This window comes from Ciconia boyciana, chromosome 3 (genome assembly GCF_034638445.1).
Source record: "Ciconia boyciana chromosome 3, ASM3463844v1, whole genome shotgun sequence".
Classification (NCBI taxonomy): Eukaryota; Metazoa; Chordata; class Aves; order Ciconiiformes; family Ciconiidae; genus Ciconia; species Ciconia boyciana.
Genome location: NC_132936.1, coordinates 36,243,374 through 36,260,451, shown reverse-complemented (window position 1 = coordinate 36,260,451; position 17,078 = coordinate 36,243,374). Strand labels below are relative to the sequence as shown.

General features: G+C 34.4%; 1 protein-coding gene across 2 annotated transcripts in view; it reads right to left on the bottom strand.

Annotated features, from left to right (window-relative positions):
• Window positions 1-17,078, bottom strand: part of SENP6 (SUMO specific peptidase 6) — an 85,392-nt gene that overhangs the window by 49,086 nt on the left and 19,228 nt on the right. For both annotated transcript variants that reach the window (XM_072855321.1, XM_072855322.1), the window contains exons 2-5: window positions 14,113-14,206; window positions 7,500-7,563; window positions 6,720-6,862; window positions 203-304 (exon numbers count right to left, since the gene is read on the bottom strand). In XM_072855321.1, coding sequence (XP_072711422.1) covers window positions 203-304; window positions 6,720-6,862; window positions 7,500-7,563; window positions 14,113-14,206 — 403 coding nt within the window. The remainder of the gene's footprint in view (window positions 1-202; window positions 305-6,719; window positions 6,863-7,499; window positions 7,564-14,112; window positions 14,207-17,078) is intronic.

Sequence of the window (17,078 nt, the reverse complement as noted above, 5' to 3'; positions counted from 1 at the left end):
AGATTATATAGTAACAATTCCTAAATGGTAAGTTTTATGAAACTTTAGTAATTAAGATCAAAGCTCATGATCAAGAATGCACCGTGTAATTACTTATGTTTCCTTAAAACACTTCATAGCATAAGGAAAACCATTACAGACAAAACCAGAAAGGACTTTTTACAATGGGAGCATCTGGAGAAACAAATGTACTTAGTCTTACCTTTGGGCTGCTGTTTTTACTACTGCTGTCTGTGCGTGTGCATGGTGAAAACGTCTACCATGTACCACAGTTACAGGACAAGACATATTCTGAGCATTTTCACTGCAAACACACAGAAAAATGGTTTAAGAAAAGACTCTGGTGTATTTGTACATTGTCTTAGCTAAAAATTGTGGTGTCCTGCTTTTACAATAACAGCCATACAAAACAAAAAATCAACTAAGTATTTCTGAATCAATAATACAACTTGTTAGGATCCTTTGACAGGCATAAAAACATTCAGTCCTAGAATAAAACAGACAAATAAGAATATACAGAATTTTTTTTCCCCAGAAGAGAAGGTAAAGATTTTTTAAAATTTTATCACCACCCAAAACACTGCAAACCAGCTCTCCTTTACTCAACCCTGTCACTGCAAAAAGACACTGCCTTTTTTAATGAATTATAACCATTTATAATTAATTTTATACTTCCATCTCTACTTTTTATTAAGGCATAGTATTAACTTCTTTAATATGACTTAAAGGGCATAATGTGAACAGATTGAATTGCACATTCAGGGATTTTCCTCATCTTATTACTCATAAGGGAAAATAAACACAGCAAATTTATGGATGTAAGATAGCTGGCAACTGAAACAAGACAACACATCTCAAAAAGAAAAGAGAAGGATCCTCAGGTGCTCCAATATCTCAGCAGGACTCTGCACAGAGACAGTATATTCACCAACGCCTTTCAGCATTTCTTTGGTTTCTTCATTTGTTGCCTTTTGACACTTTAATCTCATTCCTATGTAAAACAAGTAATTCTGGAGAGAAGATTACTTACCATTATCCTCTCTAGTAAAAGCTGACATAAAGATATGGTAGATCAATAATACAGTACTCCTTCAAAGATCATTAGACCCTAACAATTACCCTGCACACTTCTGTGACAGGACACACACAATGCTACATTTGAAATGGTCAAAACACATGCAACTTTTAAGAGACAGCAAGTTGATAATGCAAACTGTTTCAAATTATGGAAATACAATGCTTAAATTTTGCTTGTAAAATTGCTTGGAAATTTTAATTGAACTAAAAATTATGTGAAAAAGCATTCTGATTGATTAATAGTATTTCTCAGAAATATTATTCAGCAGGAGTTTTGCTCCTGCCGTTTGTCCTGTTATGAACAATGAAAAAAACTGAAGTACCAAAATTCCCCAAAAAGCTGACAACCAATTCCTAATCCTTTACATTCCCCCAAAAGATGAAAGTGAGCAAACTGCTAGTTTGTTTTTTAAATTTCTTTTCAGTTTAGCATTACAAACCCTTTTGGGAGCCTTATATTGAGTATCATAAGTCAATATTAGAAGCTTTCAGAGCATTTCTGTCCAATTGTAAGATGACCGTTATGATCTGACTGATCATAACATAACCATGAACATAACAGAACAAGACTTATCAAAACCAACCAAATGGTAAAACTCTCTTTTCTAGAATATGAAGTTTACAAACATCATAAATGTTCTGAGTTAACAGTTCAACTTCCTCAAAACTAACCTAATAGCATCCCATTCAAACACCAACCTCTTGAAAGTAAACACACTCATCCCACATGCTTCCAAGTCAAGACTATGCACCTCCAGCTGGTCAGTCATCATCCAGACTAATTTACAGTCAACCTTCTGTTTAATGTTGTCACCTGAGAACTAAAAAGCTGACAGCTACTTGCCCTAAATACTTTAGGGTGTCTCAGATCCTCTCTGGCTTCCAGTTTAATGTCTTTGAAAGAGACATTAGAAAAGAAAACACAAGCAGAGGGCAGGAATGCCTTCTCAAATGCTTAAGACTTAAGGAGTTTAAACAAGCAAGCAAGTCTATAAACACACCTATCATTTTATTTGTTGAATCTGAGCTTTGCCTCATCATGCCTATCATGACTAGGAAACTCTAAGTTTTGTGCCCCCGCAGCACAAAAAACTGTTAAGTAGCGCTTCTGCTTTCTGCCTCACACTCAAGTAGTGAGAAACTCCAGTAGGTGCTGGAATAGAATATCGCAGCCTGCTGGGTGATCAGATTTGAGTCAAAGCAGACTATTCTAGATGGCACACTTAAGTGGTTCATATGGCGTCAGATATGCTTCCAAGTAGGACAGCTATAAAATACAATCTGCTCTATAATCCTGTTCTTTGAATAGAACATACCCAGTGCAGACAGTATCACCAGAAAATTTAATCATGAAGTCCTAGCAAATTGCAAAATGGGCACATCCGAACTGAAATCTGGGTTTGCAAGTTTCAGCACAGTTTCAAGAAAATTAACATATAACACTAAAACGAGGGTTGATGTAATGGTCAGAAAGTTCCTTGAAAGAACAAATGTTCTAGAAGTCTCAAAGAACTTACAATATATTAACGATATATGTCTCCTTGATCTGATGTCAGAAACCACAGGATCATTTAAAGTCTAGGCTCTGATGAAAACAAGGTTACACTATCACATTCTATCAGCTGATCCTAGCACCTTCTTAACACCAAAAGGCAAAGCACAGAGGAATCTTGTACTGGGCAAAGGGATGGATCTAGAAGTAATGGAAGCATGACATTTCAGGAGCACAGGACACAACTACAGACTACATTAATTATGCTGTTCATCAAATAACTTTTTTTTATGAAATATTAAAAAAAAAATCTAAAAGGGACTTAATAATATGAGAAATTTGATACAAGTTATTGAAAACTAGCAGAGACAAAAGCAATTTAAAGTAAGACCTCATGATTAAAAAAAAACCCAAACAACAAAACTATTAGGGTTAAGTTAGAGTTTGATACTGGATTTGCTTAACCAGATAACAGATGATAACTTTTGGGTTGGTTTAAATTTTTGTACATTCAAGTGGATATGTACATGGAAAACTTCTTCTCAATGTGCTTGTATATCCCTTCTTCCTATCACTCATTTCCAGAATTTTAGAGAATGTTGCACTACAATAATACTAATCTGAGTCAAGCCCCACTGATCTGAAGAGTTTTTAATCCCTATTCTGCAGGCAAAGTAGAAAAAAAGAGACTTCAACTTTGTGATAAAAATCACCATGAACAACTCAAGAATCTCAAGTATCTGTTCTTCTTGTACTTAATCTAGCAGCTTAACTGCATGATCAACCTTCAGAATTTTCCCTAGTTGAAGAGTCCAAATATTGAAAGGATAACTATTAAGGACCTTCCATACTGCATGTCAAAGTGAACACACCACCAATCTTCACTACAGACAGTGACTGGATCACAAACCTCTGCTGATTTGGGGATTTTGTTGTGATACCTGTGTTACAAGAGATATAACGCTATCACATTAAGTTATTAAATCAAGATAATCACTTATAGCATAAGCACATTCCCAAGCAGACTTAGTGACCAAAATCCAAAAAGGAGTTAATTAACGTTGGTAGTATGAGTTTTAATCAAACATCAAGTGTTTACAGCACTCTTAGTGGCCTTCACATCCATTATTCCCAACTGAATTCCTTCATTAATGACAGTTTATTAAGAAGGTGGACACTTATATTTTCCATTTCAATTCAGCATGCAGCTCAGTACTAGACAGAAGGTGGATGCCTGCTTTCAAAGTAGATCATGTGACCTTTAAGCAAGGTAACATACATGCAACAGATTTTACTTTTTTTAGTTGAATTTTATAAATCATACTAGGTCTTAGGTTTATAATGTAGTATTTGTCAATAGAAGCAGTCCCAATCCAAGTAAATCCAAGTAACAGAATGTCCGAACTAAATGCTTAGACTGTCTAAAAAAAACCCCACAGCAATTATTTACCTTACAAACAAAATAAAACCCACATACCTTTCTAGAACTTAAGAAAAACACACACATACACAGTCAAGTATAACTGCTTTAATAGAAAGGGGAGAAAAATTACATAGTAAGGTTGGATTTCACTACAAATCCCACAACCAGACAGAAGAAAATTCCAGTTTCCAGAGGATTAGAGGAATCTTATTTTAAATGGTGAGGTATACTCAAAACAAACAACAAATTTAATGTACATGCATGGGCTTCTTCACTACTAAAACAGAGCAAAGAAGTCCTGACAGATTTGTAACAGGCATTTTTATCTTTATGTCTACGTTCAAGAACAGAATCCTAAAGAATGGAAGTAACCAGGGTGATTCCATAAGAACTGGCCAATTTGAAGAGGAGCAAGCCAGAAATCTGGATATAATCTTATAAATCTGTTGTGTGTACTAAAAATTAAAGACTGAAACACAAAACATCATTTGCATAGCATAAGTCAAGGATAATGAAGTCCTGTGCTAATTTGTGTAAAAGTAAGAAGAATTTTAAAAAGGCATGGAAGGAGGTACCCATGTTCAGAGTTAGCAAGAGCTGCCAAGGAAGTGCTTGAATGTCTTGAAAAATAACAGACCCCTGTGCAATGGCACAACTTTTAACCTGTAACAAAAAAACTTGCCATTATTAAATCTTTTTTATTTAAAAAAAGCATTTAAGTTCCACGTAACATCCTATTAGTCTATCTCGAAAACAAAGACACTGTCTGTATTCCCATTGAAGGAAGAAAGGGAAAACGTAGGTGCACTCTCACCAAAAAGCTCAGTGAAATCTTTTTTGTATATATCTGATCATGTCTGATCCGTGGATCTGATCTGATCAGGTCTGAAACATCTGTGGAGAGAACGCAATGCTTGCTTTTACGTTTCATTGCACATTGGGAAGGCAGTGCTTTTGGTTTAGGTTTATATGAACAAACCCTATACAATCTATGGGCAGAGGTGAATTTTTAAACAGTGATGGGATGGGAGAGATTAATACTTTCATATAAGTCTACATGCCTTTTTTTGTCTTCATTAATATAACATTTAGCTAGAAATCATGATGCTTGAGACAAGTTCATTATTGAAAACTTAATAAAATGTAAATAAAGTATTAAAGACAGACACTTAAGCTTATTCAAAATAACCTAATACACAATACTTAATATCCTGCAGTTACTGCTCCAAACATACATTACACATATCCAAACAATCCTCTATACAATGGCATGTTGGTTATAATAACAATAACTTGAACTATTACAAGTGCAGAATTTTACTCATCGGTGAAAGTTTCACTGTTCTTTGTCAAAACTAAGCCACTAAAAAAAAGAATGCAGGAGAATAATAACCTTCATTCACCTAATAAGCTAACCTATTGTTTATGTGGTCCTTACAGCAGTAGTCCCTAACAAGCAAATGTTCATAACTGGCCGCCTTTTATCAGAAAATTCAGGATCTGTGGGGGTTAGTTTTGTTTTGGGTTTGTTGGTTTGGGGTTTTTTTTGTTTGGTGGGTTTTTTTGTTTTGAGTTTTTTTGCGGGGGGGAGGGGTGGGTGGGTTTGGGTTTTTTTTTTTTTGTATTTAAGAATATGTATGAATTTAAGACCATCCACAAGCTACAGAAAAACTAAATTAGAGTGGTATGTATCACATTTGGTTAAGATAGTGGGTGAAGGGTCATCTAGGTTTTGAAATTCAACAAGACAGATTAATGTGTGGGAATAGGTTACAATTACAACATTAAGGACTCTCCTTGCCTTTATTTCGACTGAAGTATGTACAAATCTTATATTCATTCTGCTCTATCAAACTGATGGACCACCAGTCCAGACTGGAAATTCTGGATCTGTTTCTTGTACATCAGGCTCAAAGATCAGAACAGCAGGAGAGGACACACATCACACAGGACTTCACGGATTTATTTTCTCAAGTGATTCTGTGATAAGATGGTCCCACTAACCAACAATGCTCTACAGATCAGCATGCAAGAATGAAGACAAGGACATCCCTCATACAACTACGTATAGGTTAGATATTTGATGACTGGCCCAACCATAGCTAGCTGTCTTATGAACTTTTCCTTCCTGCAAAGGTAACCAAACTAAGTGCACTTTAGCAATACGAAACACTCCCAGAGAAAGTTACATGAACGTATCACTTTTTATTATATACTAAATAAAGAGATCAGCCTGTTACAAGCTAGGGACAGTAGTAACAAGCAAGTACAGCACTGAATGCTTAAGCACTGTTCCTGTCAGCTCTAACTGCAAGTGACAATCTCAGCCTATCACGTCAGAGTATGGATATTTGCTGAATCCTTTAAAGGAGTCACGGACTATTCCTAAATCAAACGATATCTTACAGTAAGGAAAACAGAAAATGCATCCTGAGAAGAAATTCTTGATGGGAATGTTAGAAATATTATTCTACCTGCTAGCACTGTGTAGAGGAAACAATAGCACATGCAGACAACATTGGTAAGGCACCGACAAGCATGCCAGTGAATGCTCTAACTCTAATCTTCTGGTATTTTACTAATGTGCTATTTAACATTTTGGAATAGGAAAGACCTTAACAATCTAGTTTTCTGTCTTTGCTGAAATGTACTACAAGTTCTGTTCATTTAGCATTGATTTATATCAATGATCAAGTAGGTAAGTAAACATAAAACTAAATGTAGTACCTCAGTTTCTTGCTATTTCCCATCATGTTGAGGCCAATTGGGTTCCCTTTAAAAAGTCTCAAGCTTCCAGCTTTGCCTCGTCTTGCATATGTTTTTATGGAATCACCACTGGTGCCAACAGCTCCAGGCCGATAACGAAGTGACTGTAACAACAGAATTCACATATATTACAATACTTGTATAAAAGTTAAAAGGAAAAAATGAATTACAAAATATTTATATAAATATTACTTTGGCTTCATTTTCAGACTGCTTTTGTACAAATGTCATGTAAAATATACCCCACCTACACCCTTATTCACTAGGATTCCTTACTAAACAAAATATGAATATTTTCAAAGTATTATGAAGCATCTTGCAGTTGTAAGCTATTTCAGTATACATAAAAGAACACAAAAAGCATGGGGTTTGCCTATGTATCTTCTCCTTTTATATATATACACACACATATATGCATACAAAATTGGGAATCTGACAGTAAGCAATCATGGGATATAATGATTAATATTTTTAATTTAAAAAATATAATCCATTAATGATAATTGTTTAAACTTAAACCTAGTTATTCATGCTCATATTTTCAGAATCCTATACAAACCAATAAAATCTATAGGAGTAAGAGGAACAAAAACATTAAGGGTAGGCAGATAAGACAGCTTGAGCGTATGTTGCTAATCAACACAAACTTTGATTTTGTAATACCACACAGATGACTATGCAACATTGTTTAAGAACCTAGCAAGCTTTAAAGATACATTTTCACCACGAGAGAGTACTTACCTTTCTTTCTTCATTGGGACTGAAAGGCCCATCACTGTCATCTATGCTGAGCAGATTTGCCTCACTAGATTGGTGTGGGAGAGAAAAGCAGATACACTGTAATGCAACAGAGCACCAGCAAAACATTTTAAACACACAAAGGGCTTTTTTTTTCCTTCCCTCTTTAAATTTAAATGCATCACATACACGTATATATATGCCTAAAACAACAGGAACATAAAGTGGGCAACATAGTGATCCAGATGTATTATTTGAACCTCAACTTAAAGTGTACATCAAATTATTTCACAAAAAGCAAAATTTAAAGGATGTTATTAATTCAAAATAGAGAATACTATTGAACTTTCAATATTGTTATGGCAATGTTACTGACATCATGAAAGATTCTATACAACCCTATGCATAAATTAAGTCAAATACTAAATTATTCTATAAAACATAGTCTTAGTTTGTTCATGCACATCAATGTTCAAGTATGTGGTTTAAAACTGCAAACTTCACAGTGCTTTAGCAGAAGAACTTACGTATAACTAAATTTTATCCCATAGCAATTACTGCCAAAATATCTCTTCCTAAAAATAGTGTATTCAGTTTGGCTCAACTGCTCACTAAAACGTGTTTTTTTAGTATTTCTGTATCTATAATCTTCAACTATTATAATGGGGAAGACGACATAAAAAAAGAAACCCACCCCATGATACTGTGAAAACATACTCTGTTCAGTAATAGGCAATTATCCTCAAATAATCTTAAGTATTTAAATTAAAACTCCAATCATACATTTTATACTGATAGCAGCTATATTAGCAGCTAGATTCCATGAGAAGCAACCTGCAGATAATCCCTTCTCATCAATCCTGATAAGGTTACTCCTCTATTGGCTGCAACAAAATAATACAACTTTTAGCCAATTTGTAATTGCATGGGTTTGGGGTTTTTGATTAAGATCATTCAGGGAGAAATTACTTAAGAATACAAGCAGTTATGCCAGGAGTTCCGAGGGAACAGCTACACAAGAGAAACAATGATGGAGGTGAAGGTGGAAACATTTCTTAGCTGCAGGTATGACATGTTGACTGCAATATACATACTGACTTTAGCTCTTTATATATAAGGTAATCACTCAGTACCCGCCCCCCCCCTAATTTCCTAAAAACTTCTTCCATGCACAAGATTTCCCTTCATGTTACAATTTATTCCTCCACCTTAAGCAATATAGATATCCCTACATCAAATAAAAGAAAAAAGTTCTTGACTCATAGGGTGAGAATTGCAGAGCCTGAAACTTCAGGAGATAAAGACTGTGCACACAGTTGGTTTTGATATGGAAAGAATGATGTAAATGTCAACACTTAGCCAGTGGCACTGTTGTATTTTCCTTTCATTTACAGACCACAACAATTCTAGGTGTGTAACAGTAAAACGAACAGTGTAGTAGATCATCACTAATTTCCAATATAAAGTGTCACAAAGACAAAAGAGTATAGTTGTACTTCTGTACAGACTATCCACAGATATTAAAATTTTATAATACTGTAACTTTTTTTTTAAACTGTCTTTCAGGGTAGATTATTCTTTCAAGGGAGTTTCACTGAGCTTTCTCAACCCTTCATCAGAAGATGATGAGTTTAACAATTTCAGAAATTTTCCAGATCCTAAAGAATAAATAAAACACTGCAGCACAGACATGAATAGCAACCTATGGTACCTGCAGCTCTGGCATTCACCTACTGTGTTGACTGAGCCAGATCATTTCGCCTCTAGATACATTTTCCTTCTTCAGCTCCAGCTCGTACAAAAATCATGACGATTTTCAAAATGCCCTTGTACAATGGCTATACTTTTAGGGCTTCAAGATGCCACAATACTGCAACCATTTTAACAAAGGGTGTTTGTGTGGGTGAGAGAGAAGAAAAGGTAACAGACTGTAAATGAACAAAACACTGAAAAAAATCCTTAAATCAAACTGAACAAGAATAACTCTTATGATGCAACTAAGATGACATGACTAGAAAAATATTTGGGAATTGGATGTTTTTAAAGAACCAATATTTTTAGATTTTAAGGAATGCAAAGTATATGCATCAGTACCAGAAAGGCTGTTTTTTCAGAGAGCAGAATACATAGCAACTGAGTAATGTCTATTTGCTCATGTATCACATGCTCACAGTTGCCTGCTTAAAAGATGCAATTTATACAGACAGGGGAAAAAAACCAAACAAAACCACACTATACCACACTCCCACATATCAGACAGTAACATTTTAACACTACTGAAATGAAACCTCAGTGGCCTTGCTGGGAGGAGGCTATGCCTCCACACTTTGTCCCTTTTAACTAGGGAACCAGAGAGAGAGATTTTCACATTAGAACAATAATTTCTAACTTCTCAATACTTTAATTAAAGTTTTATAACAAATGAAAGTTAAGTCTTTACTAAGATTAACAACAACAAAAAAGAACTAAGTAATTTAGGTAAACAGAGTTCTTTCCAAAGGGGACTTCGTAATTACACATTCAAATTTAGGCACTGAACAGGAAAAAAAAAAATATTCTGTTTACTTAAATCTAATCACTTACCATTTGTTTAATGTTTTAAAACATTAAGAACTATGCAATAGCTAGTTAGATACTTCAGTTTAATAGACCATATTTTTACTACTATCTACAAGCAGCCCAAACTTTAAAGCTCTGTTGATCATTGAGGTTACACTCCAATAAGCTGCAAGCATATTTCTATCGGCTACCAACTGATCCAGTCACATTTCAAATGTAATTGGAATTTCTTTCTGAAAACTCTTACATATAAAAACAGGAGGCTGATGTATTTCCCCTCACAGTGCACTGTGTACATTCTTTATTTTAAATTACATGGTAATAGGCAGCACATTAAAAAAAGCCCTGATATCAGAGGCACAAAAGAAGCAGTGAGTTATTCAACTCATGCACAATGCCATCCCATTAAAAAGAACCTTAACTAAAACTGCTAAAAATTAAGAACTGAGGCTCTGAACAAGAAGTTTTTTATCGATTTAAAGGCTATAGTGCCTTACTAACAGGGCCACAAAAGAAGCATAAAACACCTATATAAATATGGGTGGTTTTTTGAGAAATGAATAAAAAGGAAAAAAGTATTGAAAAAAGCTAAACAGAACTAAAAAAAAAAAAAAAGTATCATTGCTTTTCCAGCCAGGAATACAAGGGAATAAGCAGTTTATCCCCCTAAATAAAAGGAAAAAAAAATTAAAACTTTTTGAAAGAAAGAAAATGTTAGGTAAGAAAGGATACCATAGTGCAAATAAATTAGACAGACCCATTCATTTGTATTCAGTTTTTTTATAAGGCTATTATTGAACAACCTCAGTGGAAGGTCCAAGTCTGGACTATTAAACAACCAGTATGACAGCCAAGAGAAAGCTGGGCCCATCAGTTTACAAAACCACTGTGGGGCATATTGAGACATATTTCAAAAACATTTACCCAGACATGAAAAGGGAAAAAAATATAAATTATCCAAGACACTTCAAGAACAATCATCTGTAAAACCAGAAAGCATCTTATAACATGTTAATTTCAGAAATTAATTGAATTAATATATTACTTTGGCCATGTTTGCATAAGTCTTCCATCCTTTCATGTCTTCTGCTACGTAAGATACACATCATTTCTATCATTTATTCTGTGATGGTCCACACAGGTTTCAGCGTGTTCAACTGACCAACTGGTCTTTTTTTCTACTGTTCTACATAAACATTCCTCTCCTGTGTGATCTCCAGGTACAAAGCAAGAAAAGTCTCAAGTCACTTACTATGATCTTGATTGCTATCTTAAGTAGATAAAATCTTGTAAATCCTCAAAAATGTTACTTTCACTCTTTCAAGTGGACTGAAGATTATCTGCAGGCATTTACTTTGGGATAGGATACCTGTCAATTACCATTTTGAATTTACATAACTGTAGTTCCAGCTGAGTATCAACTCTAGCAGCATTTAAAAATGTATATATTGTGTTGGGTGATCATTAATTTTTCCAAATCTTCTTCAGTTTACAAGAGTTCCTTACTCTTTTTGCGTTCATTACTTGACACCTTACCATTATGACACAGCCCATCTAATTCCCCAAATAAGTTAAACAACACACTTCTTTTAAAATAATCTACCTATTCTAAAAATTTCTTTGGTAGGAGGTCATTAGCCACGTATTTTGTGTTCATCTCAACTGAGGACAGATAATCCAAGCAGACATCCAGTACTGACCAACAACATTAGCACAGATCTCATGGGGTAATACAAGAATCCAATCCTTTAAGTGCTGGAATGTTATTCTTGGGCCCGTTCAAAACAAACTTACTGTGTGTCTGCCACTAAGAGGGCAAAAAGCTGTGATAAGGTCAGACAATAAAATGCTAGTGCCTCAACAACAAGCATGAGATGCATCCAGATGCTTCCTTCAGATTTACAGCTTTCCCCACACAGAAATGCAGGAAGTTACAAGCACTACTAGTAAACATCAGCATACCATAGCAAATAAGAATGACATTTTTAAAAAATTGCCAGAATACATACTTAGTGCATAGTATACTCAAAACATTGGGGGGACACAAAGCTTTATGCTGGAACAACTCTATGAACTAAAGCTGCTAATCTTTGAAATGTTCTGCTAAGGATAAAGGGAATTTAGAAAGGACAACTTACTGTCAAATCATTTGTTTTCTAAAGATTCCCTTCTGTCAATATTTTGTTATACAAAGTAAGAATGTAGCAGAAAAGCAAAATACATGAATTACTTTAAAATGCTCAAAGCTTACAATGCCATTAAGACCAAAAAAAAAACCTAAACCAAAAAAACCCCAACAACAACAGGTGTTACCAAAAGTAAATATGTGGGCAGGTTAAAAACATATAGCTGTTTGGAGGGAGTGAGAAGTTGCCTGAAATGGTATCAGAGGATGGGTAAGCAAAAAAGGCAGGATCTCCAGTTTAAATCAATTTTCAACTACTATTTTATCTAATACTTCCAGATAAGATTCTGCATAATTCACAGGTACAAAAATGAATTACTAATGTGAGTAGGTAATAAAATTTCAATACTGGCTATGGGAAAACTGTTTATCGTACAGACTATTTGAAAGGAATGAAAAAATCACTCAGAAATACCTTCTTAAAATCAGATACAATTATATAAAACAGATGTTCCATAAGTTTTTCAAACTTTTTTTTTTTAGCATCACTACACTATACATATCTCATTCTGTGTTCTTAAGTCAACATCAGCTGGAGACAGATGGAAAACAGCAGTAAACTACTGGAAGAAAAAAAAAGCTGCTATGCTTACAAATGTGAATTACTTGTATTTCTGAAGACAAGTAAAATGCAAATACTAACTGTATTGTATGTACTGCCACTACACTTAAAACATATTACTGTGCACCAGAAATGGATGTAAAATTGCTAAGGAAAAAAGCAAGCTTAATCTTATAAAACTCAAATGCCCTTAGTTTGAGAACCTTTTAAAAAAGTGGTTTTAACTTCTGATACAGTTCTGTTTTGAGAAAAGCTCTTAATGCTTACCTCACACTTCAATGAACTCCAGAACTCATTTTTTAATGACTAAAACATCACATTTCTTAATATTTTTGTAAGATTACAGCATAGCCTACTGCTGCAGCCTAAGTGGTTATGTGTCTACTTTCCTATCTCCCTTCCAACACACAATATTTTGCAGAATGGTACCTATTAAAAATGTGACTCCATGGTGGTCTCTTTAGACTATTAGAGAGGTCAAGATACAAATTTATATAAGAATTATTTTTGTACTTAACCAAAGGATTCAATTTCACCTTACTAGAGAACCATAGCATCCTTTTTAAACTTGCAGGTCCTACTCTCCAAATATATAACAACAACAAATAAACCTAACATACATTCTTCATGCATGAAACTTGTTCTTTTAACAATTCATTAGGGTTTTCTTGAAATAAATGCATTAATATCGAGAAAACATATTAGTAACAATAAAATGTCACAAGGACAAAGTATGTACTCAAACTACACACATAGGGTTTAAGTTTTAGTCAAAACCCAAACATACTAAGTAAAGAAATAAATGATCAGGGAACAAAAACAGCCTTAACTCTATGCAGTGAGATAAGCACAAGGGAGAAAAACCTTCAGTCTTTTAAGTTCAGTTTAACTTGATGTAGGCCTACAGCTACTGAAACACCTCCATCATAACTGTGAAGCAGTGAGTAGGATCACCACTAAAAGGAAAAATTGAAGCTGCTTGGATACCCTACCTTTCCATTTCCTTACTTTGCATGTTAATGTATTTCTTGTCTGTGTTCCTTAGACTTACACAGTAGCTCCAAAGACAATTGCAACACTTTTGAAATGTACTGTGCCCTGTGCTGTAAGCACCATGTTCACAATTAGATTTACATTATAATGCATTTTTATAAGGCAATACTATTTAAAATAATAACTTCTTTGAAATCATTTTTCTTAATAACTGAAATTTTTATATAATATATTGTTTCTTATTAATAAATTACAAAAAAAGTTTATTTAGAAATAGACACTTATACTTTCAATAGCCTAGATAAAAGCATCCTTACTCTTTCTCTGCATCTCCTTCACTTTCTTCTGCATGATCAAAGCTCCAATTATTTTTAAAACCTCCATCTCTCTTGGACTGTGATCTATCCAAAGCTGAAATGAGAACAAGTTAAGATAAGTCTTGATTTCAAGCTGAGTTATTAATCAACACAAACTAGAGGAGTAAACCAGATGTATATATTTTCCCCAAGTATTTATTTTGTTCACGTCAATCTTTAACTATCATTTGACAAAATAAGTTCATCAATGCAGTGGTGACTCATTTTCCTAAATAAATACAAATTAGTATCTGTCAACATCTTGATTACTAATGCAACAAGTCAGCAAGCTATTAAAAATGATGATGTGAGGTAGTTTTACAAGGATTTCAACTGTTATACTGGCACCTCTAAATTTAAGGGTTCTTTTTCTGATATGAATTATATGCCACATGCAGAAAGGGTCCTGAAAGTTATTATTTAAATGTCTAATACCCAAGCACATATTTAATTTTTCCATATAAAAGCAACAGTTCTGAACTGCCCCAAGTACAATTTCAACATAATAGGCTTTTTTTTTTACTTCAACATCTCACACTGACCTGAATTAACATCTGATGCTAATTGAAATTTCAGTGTTAGCTGAAAGTAAGTAAACTAAGTAAAAACATGAACTTTCTAAGAACAGTCACACTACATCGAATATCAGATTTATCTACTGCAATATGCAACAGTATGGAGATTTTCACACAATATGATGGCATGGGGGTATTCTTAAGTGAAAGAGGTCCAGAGCATGGAGACAGCACTCATTAAGGCAAAGCACTGTTCACCCTGGGCCCTAATTATTGTGACTAAGAGCCATCTCACACAAATTCTGTATGACAAACTATGCAGCAACTTTGATTTTGGTATAATTTAAATATGTCTTTTCTTACTATGTTTTCCTTTAGATAGTTGGAAATGTATTTAGAAATAACAAATGCAACTCTATGTTTTGACAGAAAAGAAAAAAAAAATCACAACCAACAACAGATGTCTAGGGTGAAGCATAAACAGTGCATAAAGAAATATTTATTGCATATTCAACCTCTGCTTCCAGCTACTTGCAACTACCGAGGACTTCCTGAGCCATGGGTGATATTTTTGTGTTTAACAGCCTTTGCTAGCCTTTTTCTTCTCCCCACTTGCTTTTTTAATCAACCCTACTTTACAGAATCAACAGCATCTTGTAGCAAATAATACCTCAGCTTAATTATACAAGTATCTCCTTTTGTTTGTCCTGATTCAATCTGGCATCTTTTGCTCCTACTTAGTACTCCACTCCTTCAGTTCTTGCACTTTGGAAGATAGTAATAAGTAATCCTTCCCTATTCACTCATGATTGCATAGATCTCTGTTGTGTTCTTTCACGGTCATCCTTTTCCCAGGCAGAAAAAGAAAAAAACACCCACAAACCTGTGTCTTTTTAATTTTTCTTCACATAAAAGCTGTTTCATGCCTTTAAATCACTCTCAATGCTTCTCTGTGAACCTATTCTAGTCTACTGTATCCTTTTTGAGATGAGAAGAGGATACCAACATTATGAGGAATATTCAAGATGCATACGTGCCGTGAATTTCTACAGAAGCAGCATGATGTTTCTGTTTTGTTCTTTATTCCTTTCCTAATAAGTCTTAATACTGGATTTGCTGGTTTCACTGCTATGGAGAACTGCATTGATCTTCATGTACTAGGTAATTCCATCTTTCATTCATGTTTGGTAAGAACCAGTTCAGAGCCAATCACTGTCTATAAAAATTCTCCTTCCTACTTCTCATTGACTTAGATTACTTGGCATTTACCTACACTGAAATTCATATATGATTTTAACCCACATAACCCAAAACCTGAGCATCTACAATTTTCTTTAAATAGCTAGTTATTATACTAACCCAAGTAAAGTTTGCAACATTTACAAAATTCATCACCTCACTATCAAACCCTTTTCCTTATATCTGTGCATGAATGTTAACACACAGAACCTTGTGGAATTCAATGGGTTACTCCTTCTATTAACAAAATTAACCATTTTTGCCCTCTCTCTCCATCTGTTGCTAGTTGTTCCTTATAAAATTTTCCATTTTATCCAGAGGCAGCTCTGGATAAAACTCTCCAAAAGCCTTTGGTAAAGGACTTTACAGAGGGAACGATGAAATTAATTCTGGTCTTCATTACCATTTCTACAAATCTGGGTTGTATGGTCACAAAGCTCACCAATGTAAAGTTCCTCAAATACCTCCACTGCCTTTTTGAAAAGCTGGTGTCACACTAACTACCTTCTTTACCTGTAGCAGAAAGACAATGCTAACTGACAAGTAACATGCTACAGTCATTAGCTCCTTTGTCCCCCAGTTCCTCACGCAACACTTGCATGAATGGCCTCTGATCCTTTCAAGAATCTATACTTTGGATCGATATATACTTTGAATCAATACTATACTTTGGATAGTATATTTTTTGCTTAATATACTATTTCTTCCACTAATGTTTTTGGATCAATACTATACTTTGAATAGTATATTTTTTGCTTAATATACTATTTCTTCCACTAATGTTTTGTTTTGAGTCATAAACTCTATCACATTCCTTCTTAAGAAATATTCTGGCATAACGACCTCTAAGTGTTGCTAAAGTGGGTGCAAGCAATTCCATTTTTCAGTTACGACCTTGTATTCTCCAAAGCCACTTTTTACAATTCAGTTGTCTAGTGAGCCTACAGATACTCCAGAAACTTTTCTGCTGAGTTTGAAGAAATACTTAACAATAGTTTTTATGTCTGTTGGGAGTTACTCATCAAAAATTTTTTATGTGCCTCATTAGAATTACAGGTTTAATCCACCAGCTTTTTTATTTTTCTCTATTTTCATCATTCAGACAAAAGTTCAGATGCAAGAACGATGATATTTTATTTCAGACATCTCCTCTTACCCTGCTGTTTAGCCCTG